Genomic DNA, 13,663 nt, shown 5'->3' with positions numbered 1-13,663 from the left:
CTCACAACACTCACCCTTAAACCTCTTACATTTTTCTCTTTTCTCTCTCTCTCTAAATCCTTCATACCCATCTCTATTTATAGAGTCTTCAAAACTCAATTCCTTGTTGGACAAGTATTCCTCAAATCCAATTTCTTGTTGGATAAGAATCAACTTACTTACAAGGAGTTACCATATCCATCTTCAACTCTAAAATAGCTGGTATAACTTCTTTCCCAAATCTTATGGATTCCAAAACCAATCAGGAAACTATTTCTCGCAGCTTCCAAAATAAAAAAGGAAACTAATTTTCTGCGCACAAATTTTGAGCCACAAACCCAACAAATATATAGGAATAGGATTGTGAATAGTGTTCTACATAAATAAATATATAAAAATCATAAGATTATGACATAGTAGAATGTGAATTATCTCGTGACTTATCTCACAAAATTAAACTTTTTGACAGATATGGTGTTCCTATTTCTACATGTTTTTCTAACTTAATTTCTAATTAGATCTCCGTCTCCTCACATAGGGTTTTAACCTTTTATCTTAACATTGCTTCATTAATTTGATCATAATGTTGATAATGGGTTATAAAGGGTATACACTTGATATCAAGAAATTCTTTTATTTTCTCATCAGGTATATTATTTATTGGTTACCATAGTTGTTAAAAGAAAATTTTTGATCAATTTTTTTTGCTGGCGGGTCGTGGACCCTGTTTACTAATCTCTTGTAGCCTGATATATAAGGGAGTTTAGGGTTTGAAGTGATATCGAGAAACACTGGAAATTGCATAACAGAGTGAGAGCAAGAGCTAGGGTTTGGGAGCTGAAACTTTTAATCTTTTGTTTTTTGCATAGTAAAATATTTCGCGGGATCTCCATCATGGATGTAGACATACCTTGCGTCGAACCACGTTAAATCTTTTTGTGTAGCATTTTTATTTTTCTGTCATGTTTCGTGATTGTTAATTGGTTATCTAAATTAAAATTACAATTCATGTACACTTTTATTCTTGCTTATCTAGATTCCTTTTAATTTTAGACCTTTCCTCCAAACATCCAATTTAGCACTTATCTTTTCTCTAGTTTCATCAATGAATAACATATACCATGGAATTGATTCTATCTCATCAGTTCATCCATGGCTAAGGCAAAAAATATTCTTAATGCTAACCCTTAGACATAAGTCAACATAAATTGAAAATAACCTTGATTTCTCACAATTGTTTTATTTTGTTTTTAGGTACGCCGGAATCCAAAGATTAACTCTTGGAAGTTTACAAGGATAAATAGAAGAAACAGTATTGCTGCTCCTATTACTGTTAGTAGAATTTACTTGAATCAACCCTACCGCTCTAGTTAACATATGGCCAAATATGAAATAGTTGGAGAAATTTGATGATGATTAAGCGTCATTTTGTTTAATATAATGAGTTCAAGTCTATATGTTCAATTAAAGTTGTCTTTTTGAACTCTGTTTTCTTTATGGTGAATAGTGTAATTCTTTGTTTGTTTGTTTGTTTTTTATTGTTTATTTCTGTCAAAGACTCCCCCTGCACATTTGTTTTAAGGATTTCTCTTTTGCGTTTTTTGTAAACAATTGGATTCCGGGGCATGTTTGTCCTTGTTTCTGTTTAGGTTCTTGTTGTAGAAATTAGTGAAAGCCCTGTGGTACATAGCATTACTTGTGATCTTTGGAATTTATGAATTGATTAGGGGACAACTCGAATTTCATGCTCAATTCTTGACCTTTTTCTATTATTAAGATTTTTAAGGAAAAAAAAAAATCTCTTAAGAAATCTATATTAAAAAAAAAAAGGGTATGCAAATATCATCAAAATGAGTATGTACAAGTTTGTGTAGATTGAATTCATTTCTGGACCGTTAAAGAGTGATGTATGATGAAAGAATGTTTAATGGTGGAGAGTTTTTGTTATGATTTGGTATCACCAATGTGTTGATGCACTTCTGAAGCATATTCTTCTCTCTTCCACCAAAAGTTCAAGCAAATTAATGCTTACACATACATAAATATTGTTCATAGCAGGGTGCCAGCATTCAACATTCCTTTTAAAGGGAAGAGTAATACCTATTTGGATAGAAAAAATTTCATGATGTTTATCTTGAATGATGTGGCATGACGGTTGTTGAATAAGTTTTTAATTATTGTTTGTTTTTATTATTATTGGTAAGAAACTGTGTCCCAACCCGAAAATTCTAATAAAATCTTGATTTATACAAATCTATATATATCAAAATACACCAAAAAAAAATAAATGAAAATTCTCTTTTATACAAAGTCAATTTCCTCAAATATATACAAAATTCTTTAAATAAAAAGAATAAATCTTACAACGCCAACTCTTTCACTTAAGCCCGAAACTAGCAATTCTCGTTTATATTCTATACCTGAAATTAGAGGGTGATGAGACGGAAAGTCCCAGTAAGAAAAATCATAACAAAAATTTCATGGAAGTTTAATAAAACAGCTTCACAAAATATACATATTCATGTAAGTATAAACAAAATACATATGCATTTAAATAAAACATTTAATAAAACCGTTTGAAGCAAAGTCACTCTCATTCAAGGTATAGGGAACCTTACACTAAAAAAGAATTCCCTCACTAAATCACCAAGTTTTCAAACCTCTGGCCTCCTCTGCAGACTCTCTGCTTACGCTCTGTTTTTCCACCAAACTCTCTGTGTCTTCTCTCGACTCACTCACTTTTTCCTCTAATTTCTCTCTTCTCTGTCCTATCTTCCAAAGCCACAAAACTGATACAAGTATATGAAGGCAAATCTAAAGTTGAGGAGGGTATCGGCTTCAAGGATGTGGAGGCTTTTAACCTTGCTCTTCTCGCTAAGATTGCGTGGTGGATGGAAAAGGGAGATAGATCTTTACTAGTCAATTCCTTCAAGCAGAAATACTTTAAGGGCTGTGCTTTTGTGGATGCGCCTTATATATCCAATGCCTCGTGGGCCTGGAAAAGTATTTTCTCCGCTAAGGAGGTCATCAAAAGAGGTATGTTATGGCGGATTGGCGACGGCTCTTCGATTGATTGCTGGTCTGATAATTGGATTCCGGATTCTGTTGATTTCAAAGTGGCATCAAATCCAAACTCTGCTTATTTTTCCTTAGTATCGGATGTTATTAGTCATTCTCTTCACTGTTGGAATACTAATTTGGTACGTCACCATTTTAATGAGCGGGATTGCAAGTCTATCTTTCAGATTCCTTTGAGCGTTAGGGGTGGTGTGGATTCTAAGATTTGGGGCGGCACTCCTGATGGTGGTTTCTCTGTCAAGAGTGCTTATCGAGTGGCTTTTTCCATTCTCCATCCTTTTTCTCAATCTCTTCCTTTGGAAGGGTGTAGTTTTGCGGCTTCCAGTGGCGATATGTGGAAGGGGGTGTGGCGTCTTCGGGCTACTAAGAAAATTCAAATCTTTATTTGGTTGAGCCTTCATGAACAGATCCTAGTGACCACTCAGCTTTTTAAGCGCGGGGCGTCTCAATTCTTTGGTTGTGCTTATTGTGGGCAATTTGTTGAAAGCATGGATCATCTTCTTTGCTCTTGTCCATTTGCTTGTAAGGTTTGGAAATTGAGTCCTCTTCGTCTGGATTTCAGCGGCGCGTTTCCTACTACATGGCGAAAGTGTTGGGTGGAGATGTGCGACAGATGGAGTTCTACAGCGCAGTCCGTTGAATGTAGTGGATTGGCGGCTTTCATCTGTTGGTGTATCTGGAAAAGCCGCAACAACTTGACTTTTTGCAGGTTCAGTAGGGATCCTTTTAAAGTGGCTCAGAGGGCTTTTAGGGATTTCAATGAATTTTCAGAGGTCTCTCGCCAGTATCTTCTTCTTTCTTTTCCTTCTTCCCCTCCCCGTGTTATTATTTCGAAGTGGGTTACTCCGGTTGAGGGATTTCTCAAGCTCAACTTTGATGCGGCTTTCAATTCTGTTTCTAAGACTTGTGGTGGGGGTATTATCTTGCGGAATCATTTGGGCCAACCAATTAAGATTGCATCAATAGTTTTCTATAATGTTAGCAACGCATCTTTGGCAGAGGGTTTGGTGTTGTGAGCTTATATTCTTATGTTAAAGGATTGGGGTTATAAGTTTGTTGTTGTTGAAGGAGACTGTCAGTCGATGCAATGTCTTCAACCTTCAATGGCCTCTCTTTTTGTGATCGGACATTTCTTTTCTTATTTCAGTTTGTCCGCACTCTTCTCTTGCTTGGACCCTTAGAAAAGGAAATGTTGTAGCTCATTTACTGAGCAAAAAGGCTTTTAAAGCCAATTGTGATGATTTGGAGTGAAGCATATGACCACCGTGGTTGTTAAATGCTATTCTCGTGAATGTATCGTTTCCACCTATACTTTAACAAATATCAGCACTGCTCATCACACGCTCCCTCAGACACATCATTGCTATACCTATCAGCCACCAAAAATGCAAGGCCACGTGAAAGAAAAATCAGAGCTAAAAGAATTTGGCTCAAAAGGTCATGGTTCCCGCCAATTACCTTTCTTTTCTTTCCTTTTTTTTCGTCCACACCTTTCCATCTGATACAATATATATATATATATATATATATATATATATATATATAATAACAAAAATCAATTCACCCATTTCAAACATATTAGACAACTCCCAACCCAAATGAAATTTTGTCCACAAAATCAATTTCATGAGCCCCATCGATCATTATTTTTTCCTTTCTCCCTTATCACTTCGGCAGCCACCTGCCCATTTCCTTCGTTTGATGCTACAATTATATATATATATATATATATATATATATATATATATATAATTGCATCAAAAAACAAAAAAAAATTCATTTCAAATCTTCTTTTCTCTTTCGTTCTTTTCTTAGGAAACTACATATAGGTAGATTTAATAACCTTAAATAATAAAATAGTTTAATTTTAAAATTTATTTTTTAATTTGATTAAATTAAACAAAATAATTACAAATACATCAATAATTTTTGTTAAAGTCCAAAATACCCTTCAAACTCTTATTCTAAAATATTAAAATATCTTTATTATTATATAAGAATTTTAGAACCTATTTTGATCCGATTATTATGTGGCATGGACACATCATTACTCTTATTATTTTTTTTTTTTCATTCCAAAACGACGTTTCTCTTTCTCTCTCTTCCTCATTCTTTATCGTCTCTTCTCTTCCCTCTCGTTCCTAGCCCTTTTCTCTTCCCTCTCGCAATTCACGTAACCAAATCCATTTCAAATCTTCTTTTTCTTATCTTCGGCACTCACCACCATACAGCATACAAAATAAATATATTTAAAAAAATATATCAAATCAACTTCTCTCTTTAATTCGGCTGATCCCTTTTGCCATCTTATCTCATCTTTCCATCGTCGTCAATTTACGTATATATACATACATATCCAAAACTCAATAATGAAACTCACCAAGCTCACTGGACACCGAAAATGAAAATGAAAATGAAAATTAAAAAAAAAAAAAAAAAAATACTCTTCCACTGTCTTCTTAACAAATCAAGACCTAACATCGCGAATAATCATTCTTGACAACCAAAAATTATAAAATAAATATAATTTAAAATCTTAAAAATCTAGATTATCACAAACTGACTCACACACCCACTCTATTCTTTTAAAGACTGAAATCTTCACCATTCACTCTAAGAAATAGAGAATACCACTGGTTCCAAATTTGAACCAAGGATGGCGAAGTTAATAGGAGAATTATCACGAGTTAATTTTTCTGATCAAAAGTTGCTTTTGATTGTAATAATTACAAAACCTTATTTTGCTGTTAATCAATGCTAAAGCATACAAGCCAGAGTCTCTCTAGTAGAGAAGGATGATAATTATATCTATTTCGCAACACCATTTCTCAGATACTCAACAAACTCACTAATATACTGATCGTGCAGCTCTCTGTCCCCGAAAATAGCTGTGGCTTCTTTGGCACGAGCCCTTAGTTGCTCTCCTTCCTCTGAAACCATGGCTTCTCTCAGAGACTTGGCTATGTCGTTCCTGCTAAATGATCCGTCTTCGCTTCTCTCCACTTCAATTGCCAAACCCTTCTCTACTAGTAATCTTGCATTCAACCCTTGATCGAGGATGAGAGGCAGCACAACAAGACAATGCCCAAACTGCAAACTTTCTATTGCAGAGCCCCATCCAGAGTGAAACAAAGTCCCCCCTATGGACTGGTGTGCTAGGATGTCCGTCTGAGGTGCCCAGCCGATATGCACCACCCCTCGGCCGGATGTCCAGTGGTCGAAAACCGGTGGTAGGGCATCGAGATCGTTGATAGCCCAATGGGGTTTTCTAAGTGCCCATAGAAAAGGCAATTCTGATAGCTCTAGTCCATTAGCTATCTCACACACTTGTTCTTTGCTTAGTTTACACTCGCTACCAAACCCTACAAACACAACTGAACTGGGTTTTTGCTTGTCAAGCCATTTAAAGATCTTATCCCATGATTCATCAGTGACTTCTCTCTCTTTAGGAGGTCGTTCCGGTTGAAGAAGTCCCACCGGAATTGCCGGCTTACCGGTGATCTTCGCTTCTAATTTCATGTACTCACCTTCAAACTCTTTGCAAGTACGTATAGCTATAGCTTGACATGCATGGAGCACTTTCGCCATGCGTTGAGCATCACTTGTCCCTGAGGCATTTTCTCCGAAGAATCCAGCATGAAAGGCGATTGCTTCATGAGTCCTGAAAGCCACCGATGATGGAAAACTAACCCACTCCGGCGGTGATGTCATGGTTTCCGGGGTTGACCAAAACCTCTTTTGACCATCTCCAACTAAGAATTCCGGTGGCCCTACCATCACAAGAGTAGCAGTTGAGTAAGCAGAGAAGCATAGGAGTGGGATCCGATACTCTTGAGCGATCTCGACCGCCCAGTGTGGGATGAGATCAATGATCATCCAATCGGGTGATCTTTCAGCAATGAACTGCTTGAAGGGTTGTTGCAGGAGATCATATGCCACCTTTAAGTACTGAATTTTGTCGAAGGGTAGGTCCACGGTGGCCTCGGCCTCCACCGGCAAGAGACTCCGATCCACCGCCGGAAGTGGAAGCTCCACCAGATCTATCAGAGCTGCTATTTCTGGAGGAGGCTTAGGGAGTCTCCGGATGTTTTTTGGAGTTGATACCAAAGAGACATGAACTCCGGCTTTGGCTAAGGCGAAGGAGAGCTGAAGAAATGGGAAAATGTGACCAAATGCTGACCATGGAAGCATTACTACGTGAATATCATCTCTTCCCATTTTTGCTTTTGAATAAAATGAAATGAAAGCAATAAATTAAAGTATATATATATCAAATAAAAAAAAATTAAAATAATAAAAAATCCTCTACACTTTTAAAATAATATAAATATATATATATATACATATATACATATGCAGATATGTATAGTGTCTTTCATATATTTACACAGCCATTATGGAAAGAAAAACTTGAAAGTTTGGCATCAGACACAAACTAAATATGTTTTAAAAAAAAAAAAAAAAAATCTAACTAAATACGAATATAAAGTTATAAAACTTATCAAAATAAATATATTTTTATTTAATTAACAAGTGATCCGTACTATATAATTATTACATCAAAAACATTTAAAATTTTGTTCGTATAAGCTGTACCTTGTACACAGCCATAAACGCAATTTAATGTGCAACTCAATTATTTGGTAGGCCGCACATGGAGCCCAATTGATGGTTACAGTTTTGGAGATCGTGGATGACTCATAAAAAGATTCGAATATTTTGGACAAATTTTTTTTGACATGTGTTTAGTGATCCACGTCAGCACTATACTGTAGGAGACAAGCTTTTTCCTTATTTTATTGTTATTAACGAATTTGGAATAATTTTGATCCAGTTGTAGTGAGCAAACTGTCTTTTCATTTTTTTTTTAAAATGATTAAAAACATATTTCTAGGAATGGCAACAGTTTGTGGTGGGGCCCTTGCACCCGCTCCCTCCCCATTTAACAATTTTTTAATTTTTTATATATATAAAACAATAAAAGAAGGAAAAAGTGCAAAAAAAAAAAAAAAAAAAAAACTTTTGAATTATTGAAAAACTTGCAACTAATTCCCTAAACTATCAAAATTGCAGTAAACTTCCTGAACTATACAAATTTGTTGCAGATTAATCCAATCAGCCACCAGCCGGCTAAAAATGAGCGCGTGATTCTCACACGACAGGCAAATTGATTTTTTTTGACAACAATGCCCTTCCGGCCACCATCTGCGACATCCCCTCCTTCAATCTCAACCCCGTCGCCGTCAGTCTCTATCGTGTTCCTAATTATTGGCCAACTTATACCTCTCCAAATGGTGGTTGTATTGGATCCTGCAATTACCGCCCCAACAACACCGCCACCCATTACCCTATTTTAAATCGGTAACCAAATAACACATCAAACCCATAACCACCACCACCTTCAACCAAAACCATCACCGCTCCTCCACCCAAAACCTCCACAATCATTACTCATCCTCATCACAAAGCCACCCCAATTGAAAAAAAAAATGAAAAAATAAAAAAAGATAACCCATATGCTTTCTGCAAAACCAAACCCAAATCATCACCATTGCAATCCAAAATAGCAAACCTTCACCCCTCACCACCAATTAATTGTACACACAAATTTCGTAGTCTGTAAATAAAGAACAAAATAGGGAGCAAATAACAATTTATTAATTTATGAAATTTCAAGTACAATTCTCTGAGATATTCTTTACAAAAGAAAAAAAAATATCATTTGATTCGATCTCCTTTGTTAGTTGGATTTAAGGGCTGTTGGAGCTTGATCTTGAATCAGGTTGTTGACAGTCTTATTTAACTATTTGTAGTTGAAGAAGACCGCCAATGATTTCTGATCGAGGGCTGACGAAGCTTCATCTCGAACAATGTTGTGTGGTGATTCGTTAAACTTGTTGAATCAGGAAAAAAGAACGGCATGATTTTAATATGCTTGTTGTTCTTTGTTGAATTTGAGGAAGAACGGCACGGCTTTGGATATGCTTGTTGTTCTTCGTTTTCAGAAAGAATTTGTTGAATTTGGTGAAGAACGGCACGACTTTGGATGTGCTTGTTGTTGATCACCGTGGAATTTTGATGAAGAACGGCATGATATGATGTGCTTGTTGCTCTTCGCCTTCAAGTTTGGGTGTTGGGAATGAATGTTGGCAGAGCTTCTGTATTTCTCTCTGAGATTTTTGGCCTTCTGGATTTCTGAGTCTCTAAATTTCTGGACCTTTTGGATTTCTGAGTCTCTAAATTTCTTGAACTTCTGGATTTCTGAGTTTCTAAATTTCTGGACCTCCCTTCCTCATTCTTCCATACCTCTATTTATAGGTTTCTTGGATTAATATTGTTGATGCCAAAAATCTACACGCTCCGGAGTCTGTGACGATTCCTGCAAGACAAAAGAAGTGATGACTGGCGTGGTGCCCGCCGGGTGCACTCCGACGGTCAAGTTAGTACTCGATGATTAAATATCCGATAAGTATTCAATATGAAATTTATGTCATACCTTTTTAGGTTGACTGATCCTTTCTTTTATAGAAGCATTAATGGTAGTAGTTTTTCAAGCGAGATTCTCCCTGATCCAAGATAATATCGTTCCCTTCTTACAGGAATGGTAACTCTGGTTATATATGGTATTATGATTCCATAGAGATTTTGGGTAAGATAAATCCCTTACCCTTATCTTATTTCTCTTTTGACTTTGAGCTGCCTATTATTTTTATCCTTATCAGTTGCCCCCCATTCTCGTGCTTGCTTGTCAAGTATCGAGAATGTCAAAAGTGTTTTTTTGATTGACATCTCTTTAGCATAAATCAATCTCTTTTTTAGGTTAACTTGTTGGGCGACCTTTTTTGGTTGATCTCTTAAGATTTGCCTGAACTTCATGAGCTGAGGGAGTAGGTTTTCTTTAAGCTGAATGAGCTTACCTTTTAAAAAAAAGAAGTATATTTATGAGTTTTATTCAGCTCGTCCCTTAAAAAGGAAAATATATTTTACGAGTTTCACTCAGCTCGCCCTTTAAAAAGGGAAGTATATTTTACAAGTTGATTTCAACCTTTTTAATACGGAGGAAAATATATTTTACGAGCTTCACTCAGCTCGCCGTTTAAAAAGGGAAGTATATTTTACAAGTTGATTTTGACCCCTTTTAATACGCAGGACAACAATTACGAGCTTCATTCAGTTCGAGCCCTTATAGTACGAGGCGTTTTTATATCAATCCCTTATAATACGGGGAATGGCAATTACGAGCTTCATGAACTTATCCTTTTAATATGGGAGGTTCATCCTCGTGAGTAACTGATTTTCCAGAGTTTCGTGAGCTCGTATCTTTAATAAGAGAGGTTAACTTTCTGCCCCCATTCCCAAGCTTGCCTCTCGCGTACAAGGAACACTAATGTTCTCTTTCTATTTGCAGAGTTAGCAAAGCAAAAATAAAAGGACAGATGTCCAGTTTGAACGGATAATATATATACATATTTATATGTATCAGAATAGATACAATTAAGGCAAAAACTTATCATTGAGCATCATAGGACCAAAATCATCAATGAAGCTAACGATTGTTCTCTAGAATAAGAAACTTTTTTTTTTTTTTAAACCCTGTGAACAGTATCCGCGGGTATTATTCACGTGAATAGTACTTACAAAATAAATAAATAAAAATTCTACACCTTGTGAACAGTACACGCTGAACTATTCTTGTGAATAGCACTCATAAAATAAATTTTTTTTTTTTTTCCTACACCCTGTGAACAGTACCCTCAAAGCGTAGTATTTTATCAGAGGGTCCCCAGGTGAACTACATTATTATGTAGGTGAACAATATTTTGCAGACAATTGAAAACACATAAAAAATTGTTTCTCTTTAAATCATGTGAGGAAGTGTACACATATATACGCGTAATGCATGAAACTTACCCGATTAACAGCGATAACGAAACAACTGCTAGCGGTCAGGCGGGACTTTCTAGCAATTTTACCAGATTGAGCAACTGTACCCTTACTTTTGGCCATGCAATCCATGAACTGTTCTCTTTCTTTTAGAGAAAGCCAGATTGTAAAGGGACTGAATTGCTTTTAAGTTTTGTCGTAGATTTCCCTTGTACGAACCATAATTTGTTGTGACTAATATACGTTCTCACAGACGGCGCCAACTGTTGATGCCAAAAATCTACACGCTCCGGAGTCTGTGACGATTCCTGCAAGACAAAAGAAGTGATGATCGGCATGGTGCCGGCCGGGTGCACTCCAACGGTCAAGTTAGTACTCGACGATTAAATATCTGATAAGTATTCAATATGAAATTTATGCCGTACCTTTTTAGGTTGACTGATCCTTTCTTTTATAGAAGCATTAATGGTAGTAGTTTTTCAAGCGAGATTCTCCCTGATCCAAGATGATATCGTTCCCTTCTTACAGAAATGGTAACTCTGGTTACATATGATATTATGATTCCATAGAGATTTTGGGTAAGATAAATCCCTTACTCTTATCTTATTTCTCTTTTGACTTTGAGCTGCCTATTATTTTTATCCGTATCAAATATGATGATGACACGTGTCCTCTCCTGATAAGGACAAAATCATAACCGGACTGGGCCGGTTATATTATGATAATTATCTTTAAAAATAATTATTCAAAATATATTTTATTAGGAATAATTATCTTTTCATTTAATCATCTGTGCTGGTCTAATAAAATAATTTAAGTGAACCAAGTTTGGGCCAATTAAATAATTTAATTAAACATGAGATACATATTTGACGGGTCAATTTGTCAAAAGCAAAGTCTATTAAAATTTTAGTGTCTACAAATTGCCCCCACTTCGAGTCCCATGTTTAACGCGACTTGTCTCATTTTTCAAGTGGGACTTGAAGTATCCAACTTGGTCTTGAAATTGTAAAAGGTTTTCCTATTCAACTTTGGATTTTGCTTTCCCATTTGAACTGAAATATACAAATTGGAATACAAATAGGTTATATTTTGTTGCCTATATATACCACCCATGTCATAGGGTCTGACATCAATTCCAATAACCTCTGAAGACTTGTCAGATTACAGCTTCTGGTCGAACTTTTTTCTTTCTCTCTCTCTCTCTTCTTTTTTCTTTCTCTTTCCTTTTTTTTTTTTTTTTTTTTCTCTCCCTTTTTTCCACGCATTTTTTTTTTCTTCCTTTTTTTTCCTTTCACGCTGGATTTTTTTTTTTCTTCGCTTGGTCGGATTTCTTTTCACAACTTTTGCTTTTTTTACTTCCTCCTAATCCAATTACAACAAGAAACTAATGCAAGGAGACCCAGTTATACAAGTTTCCATGCACCTGTATATTGCTTTGACTACAGAATTTATTATTATTTGTTTTTCCTTTTGATGCATATTTGATCTACATGAAATACCTGCTACAATCAACATCATCATCAATGCATACATGAACTTTCAAGCACCATTTATTTCTTCTCTGATTCATCAAACTATAATTTTGTATTACCCAAATCTTTTTCTTCAAGATTGGTAATAATAGATCTTCTAAGCAACCACAATGAAAGTTTAATTCCTTTACTTCCTAAGAAGCCAGCAATGGCTACGGGAACAACCCAGTATTGCTTTGTCAAATTCATGAAAACGTGTGTTGTTTGCTTCTTGGAGGAAATTTCAAGCTCAGGGATGGCTGGGAAGTCAGTGAACAAAGCCTCATCTCTTTTTATAGAACTTTGTTTACTCTCTTCAAAAACTCTAGTTGGCGGTCCATGAACCAAGTGATTTTGCTCATATACCATCTTCAATTCAACATGTTATGTGTAATTTCTTCTAGCATCAACACGTTTCCATACATCCAGATGGATTAGCGCCAAATGAACTGCTTGATTTTGCTTCAACGATCCCTTTTTTAATTTTATTTTTTATTTTTAGAGCTAATATTGCAGATGAACAAGCGTTCCCATCAACCATGAGAAAGAGAGGCCGTGGCTGTGCCATGACCACTAAAGCTCTAAGAAGCTAAGTGGATAGCTGGGGTACCATCATAATTCTAGCCCGTAAATAATTACAAGATATAATGATGGACCATGTCCTGTTACTTCAATTGTTCTCCCCAATGGATTATGCTTGTATCTCCAGAGTGACAGATGTGAATCCATGGCATTCTTGTCCCCATAAGAACAAAATCGATCACCACAACTCGGTAAAGACTATCTCAAGCTCTGTACTTTGCTCGATTTCAAACTTCAGCAGGGATGGAGCGACTTGAACATGCATTGTTATATTTATTTCATATAATCTGAGCATTGCAAGAACTCAATCACCATGTTGGTGCACGTCTATCTATGCCTTGAAGTCAGAAAAAACCCAAGATTTTGAATTTTTTTTTTTTTGGTACCATTTGAGTTACAGATTTGTTGTAGCCGTACATGCATGGAGATTGCAAGGGAGTATCAAAGATTGGGGAGCCATGCATCACATTCTTCAACTTGCTACCATTCTCATGAAAGAATTTCCCCTCAAATCAGTTGCTCTACATGGAGATCTTTATAAGAGAAGATGGAACAGTACATAGCTCAATGTTGTTTTCTACCTCAGCAACTTTTTTTCCAGAATTTCCCGAAGAGTTTTTTTTTTT

At 35.9% G+C, this 13,663-nt stretch overlaps 1 protein-coding gene across 1 annotated transcript; it reads right to left on the bottom strand.

Moving 5' to 3' along the window:
- Positions 1–5,550: 5,550 nt before the first annotated feature.
- On the bottom strand, positions 5,551–7,343 carry LOC132298979 (putative UDP-rhamnose:rhamnosyltransferase 1). The gene has a single exon (XM_059795384.1). It carries the CDS (start codon positions 7,273–7,275, stop codon positions 5,866–5,868), a length of 1,410 nt encoding a protein of 469 aa, XP_059651367.1. The 5' UTR covers positions 7,276–7,343; the 3' UTR covers positions 5,551–5,865.
- Between the last annotated feature and the right edge of the window lie 6,320 nt (positions 7,344–13,663).

Source organism: Cornus florida, unplaced genomic scaffold, assembly GCF_030987335.1.
Source record: "Cornus florida cultivar Cherokee Brave unplaced genomic scaffold, ASM3098733v1 CherokeeBrave_3.0.0_Hap2_Chr03, whole genome shotgun sequence".
NCBI classification, from domain to species: domain Eukaryota; kingdom Viridiplantae; phylum Streptophyta; class Magnoliopsida; order Cornales; family Cornaceae; genus Cornus; species Cornus florida.
The sequence above is the reverse complement of the archived record's forward strand: the minus strand, read 5'-3'. Positions and strand labels throughout refer to the sequence as shown.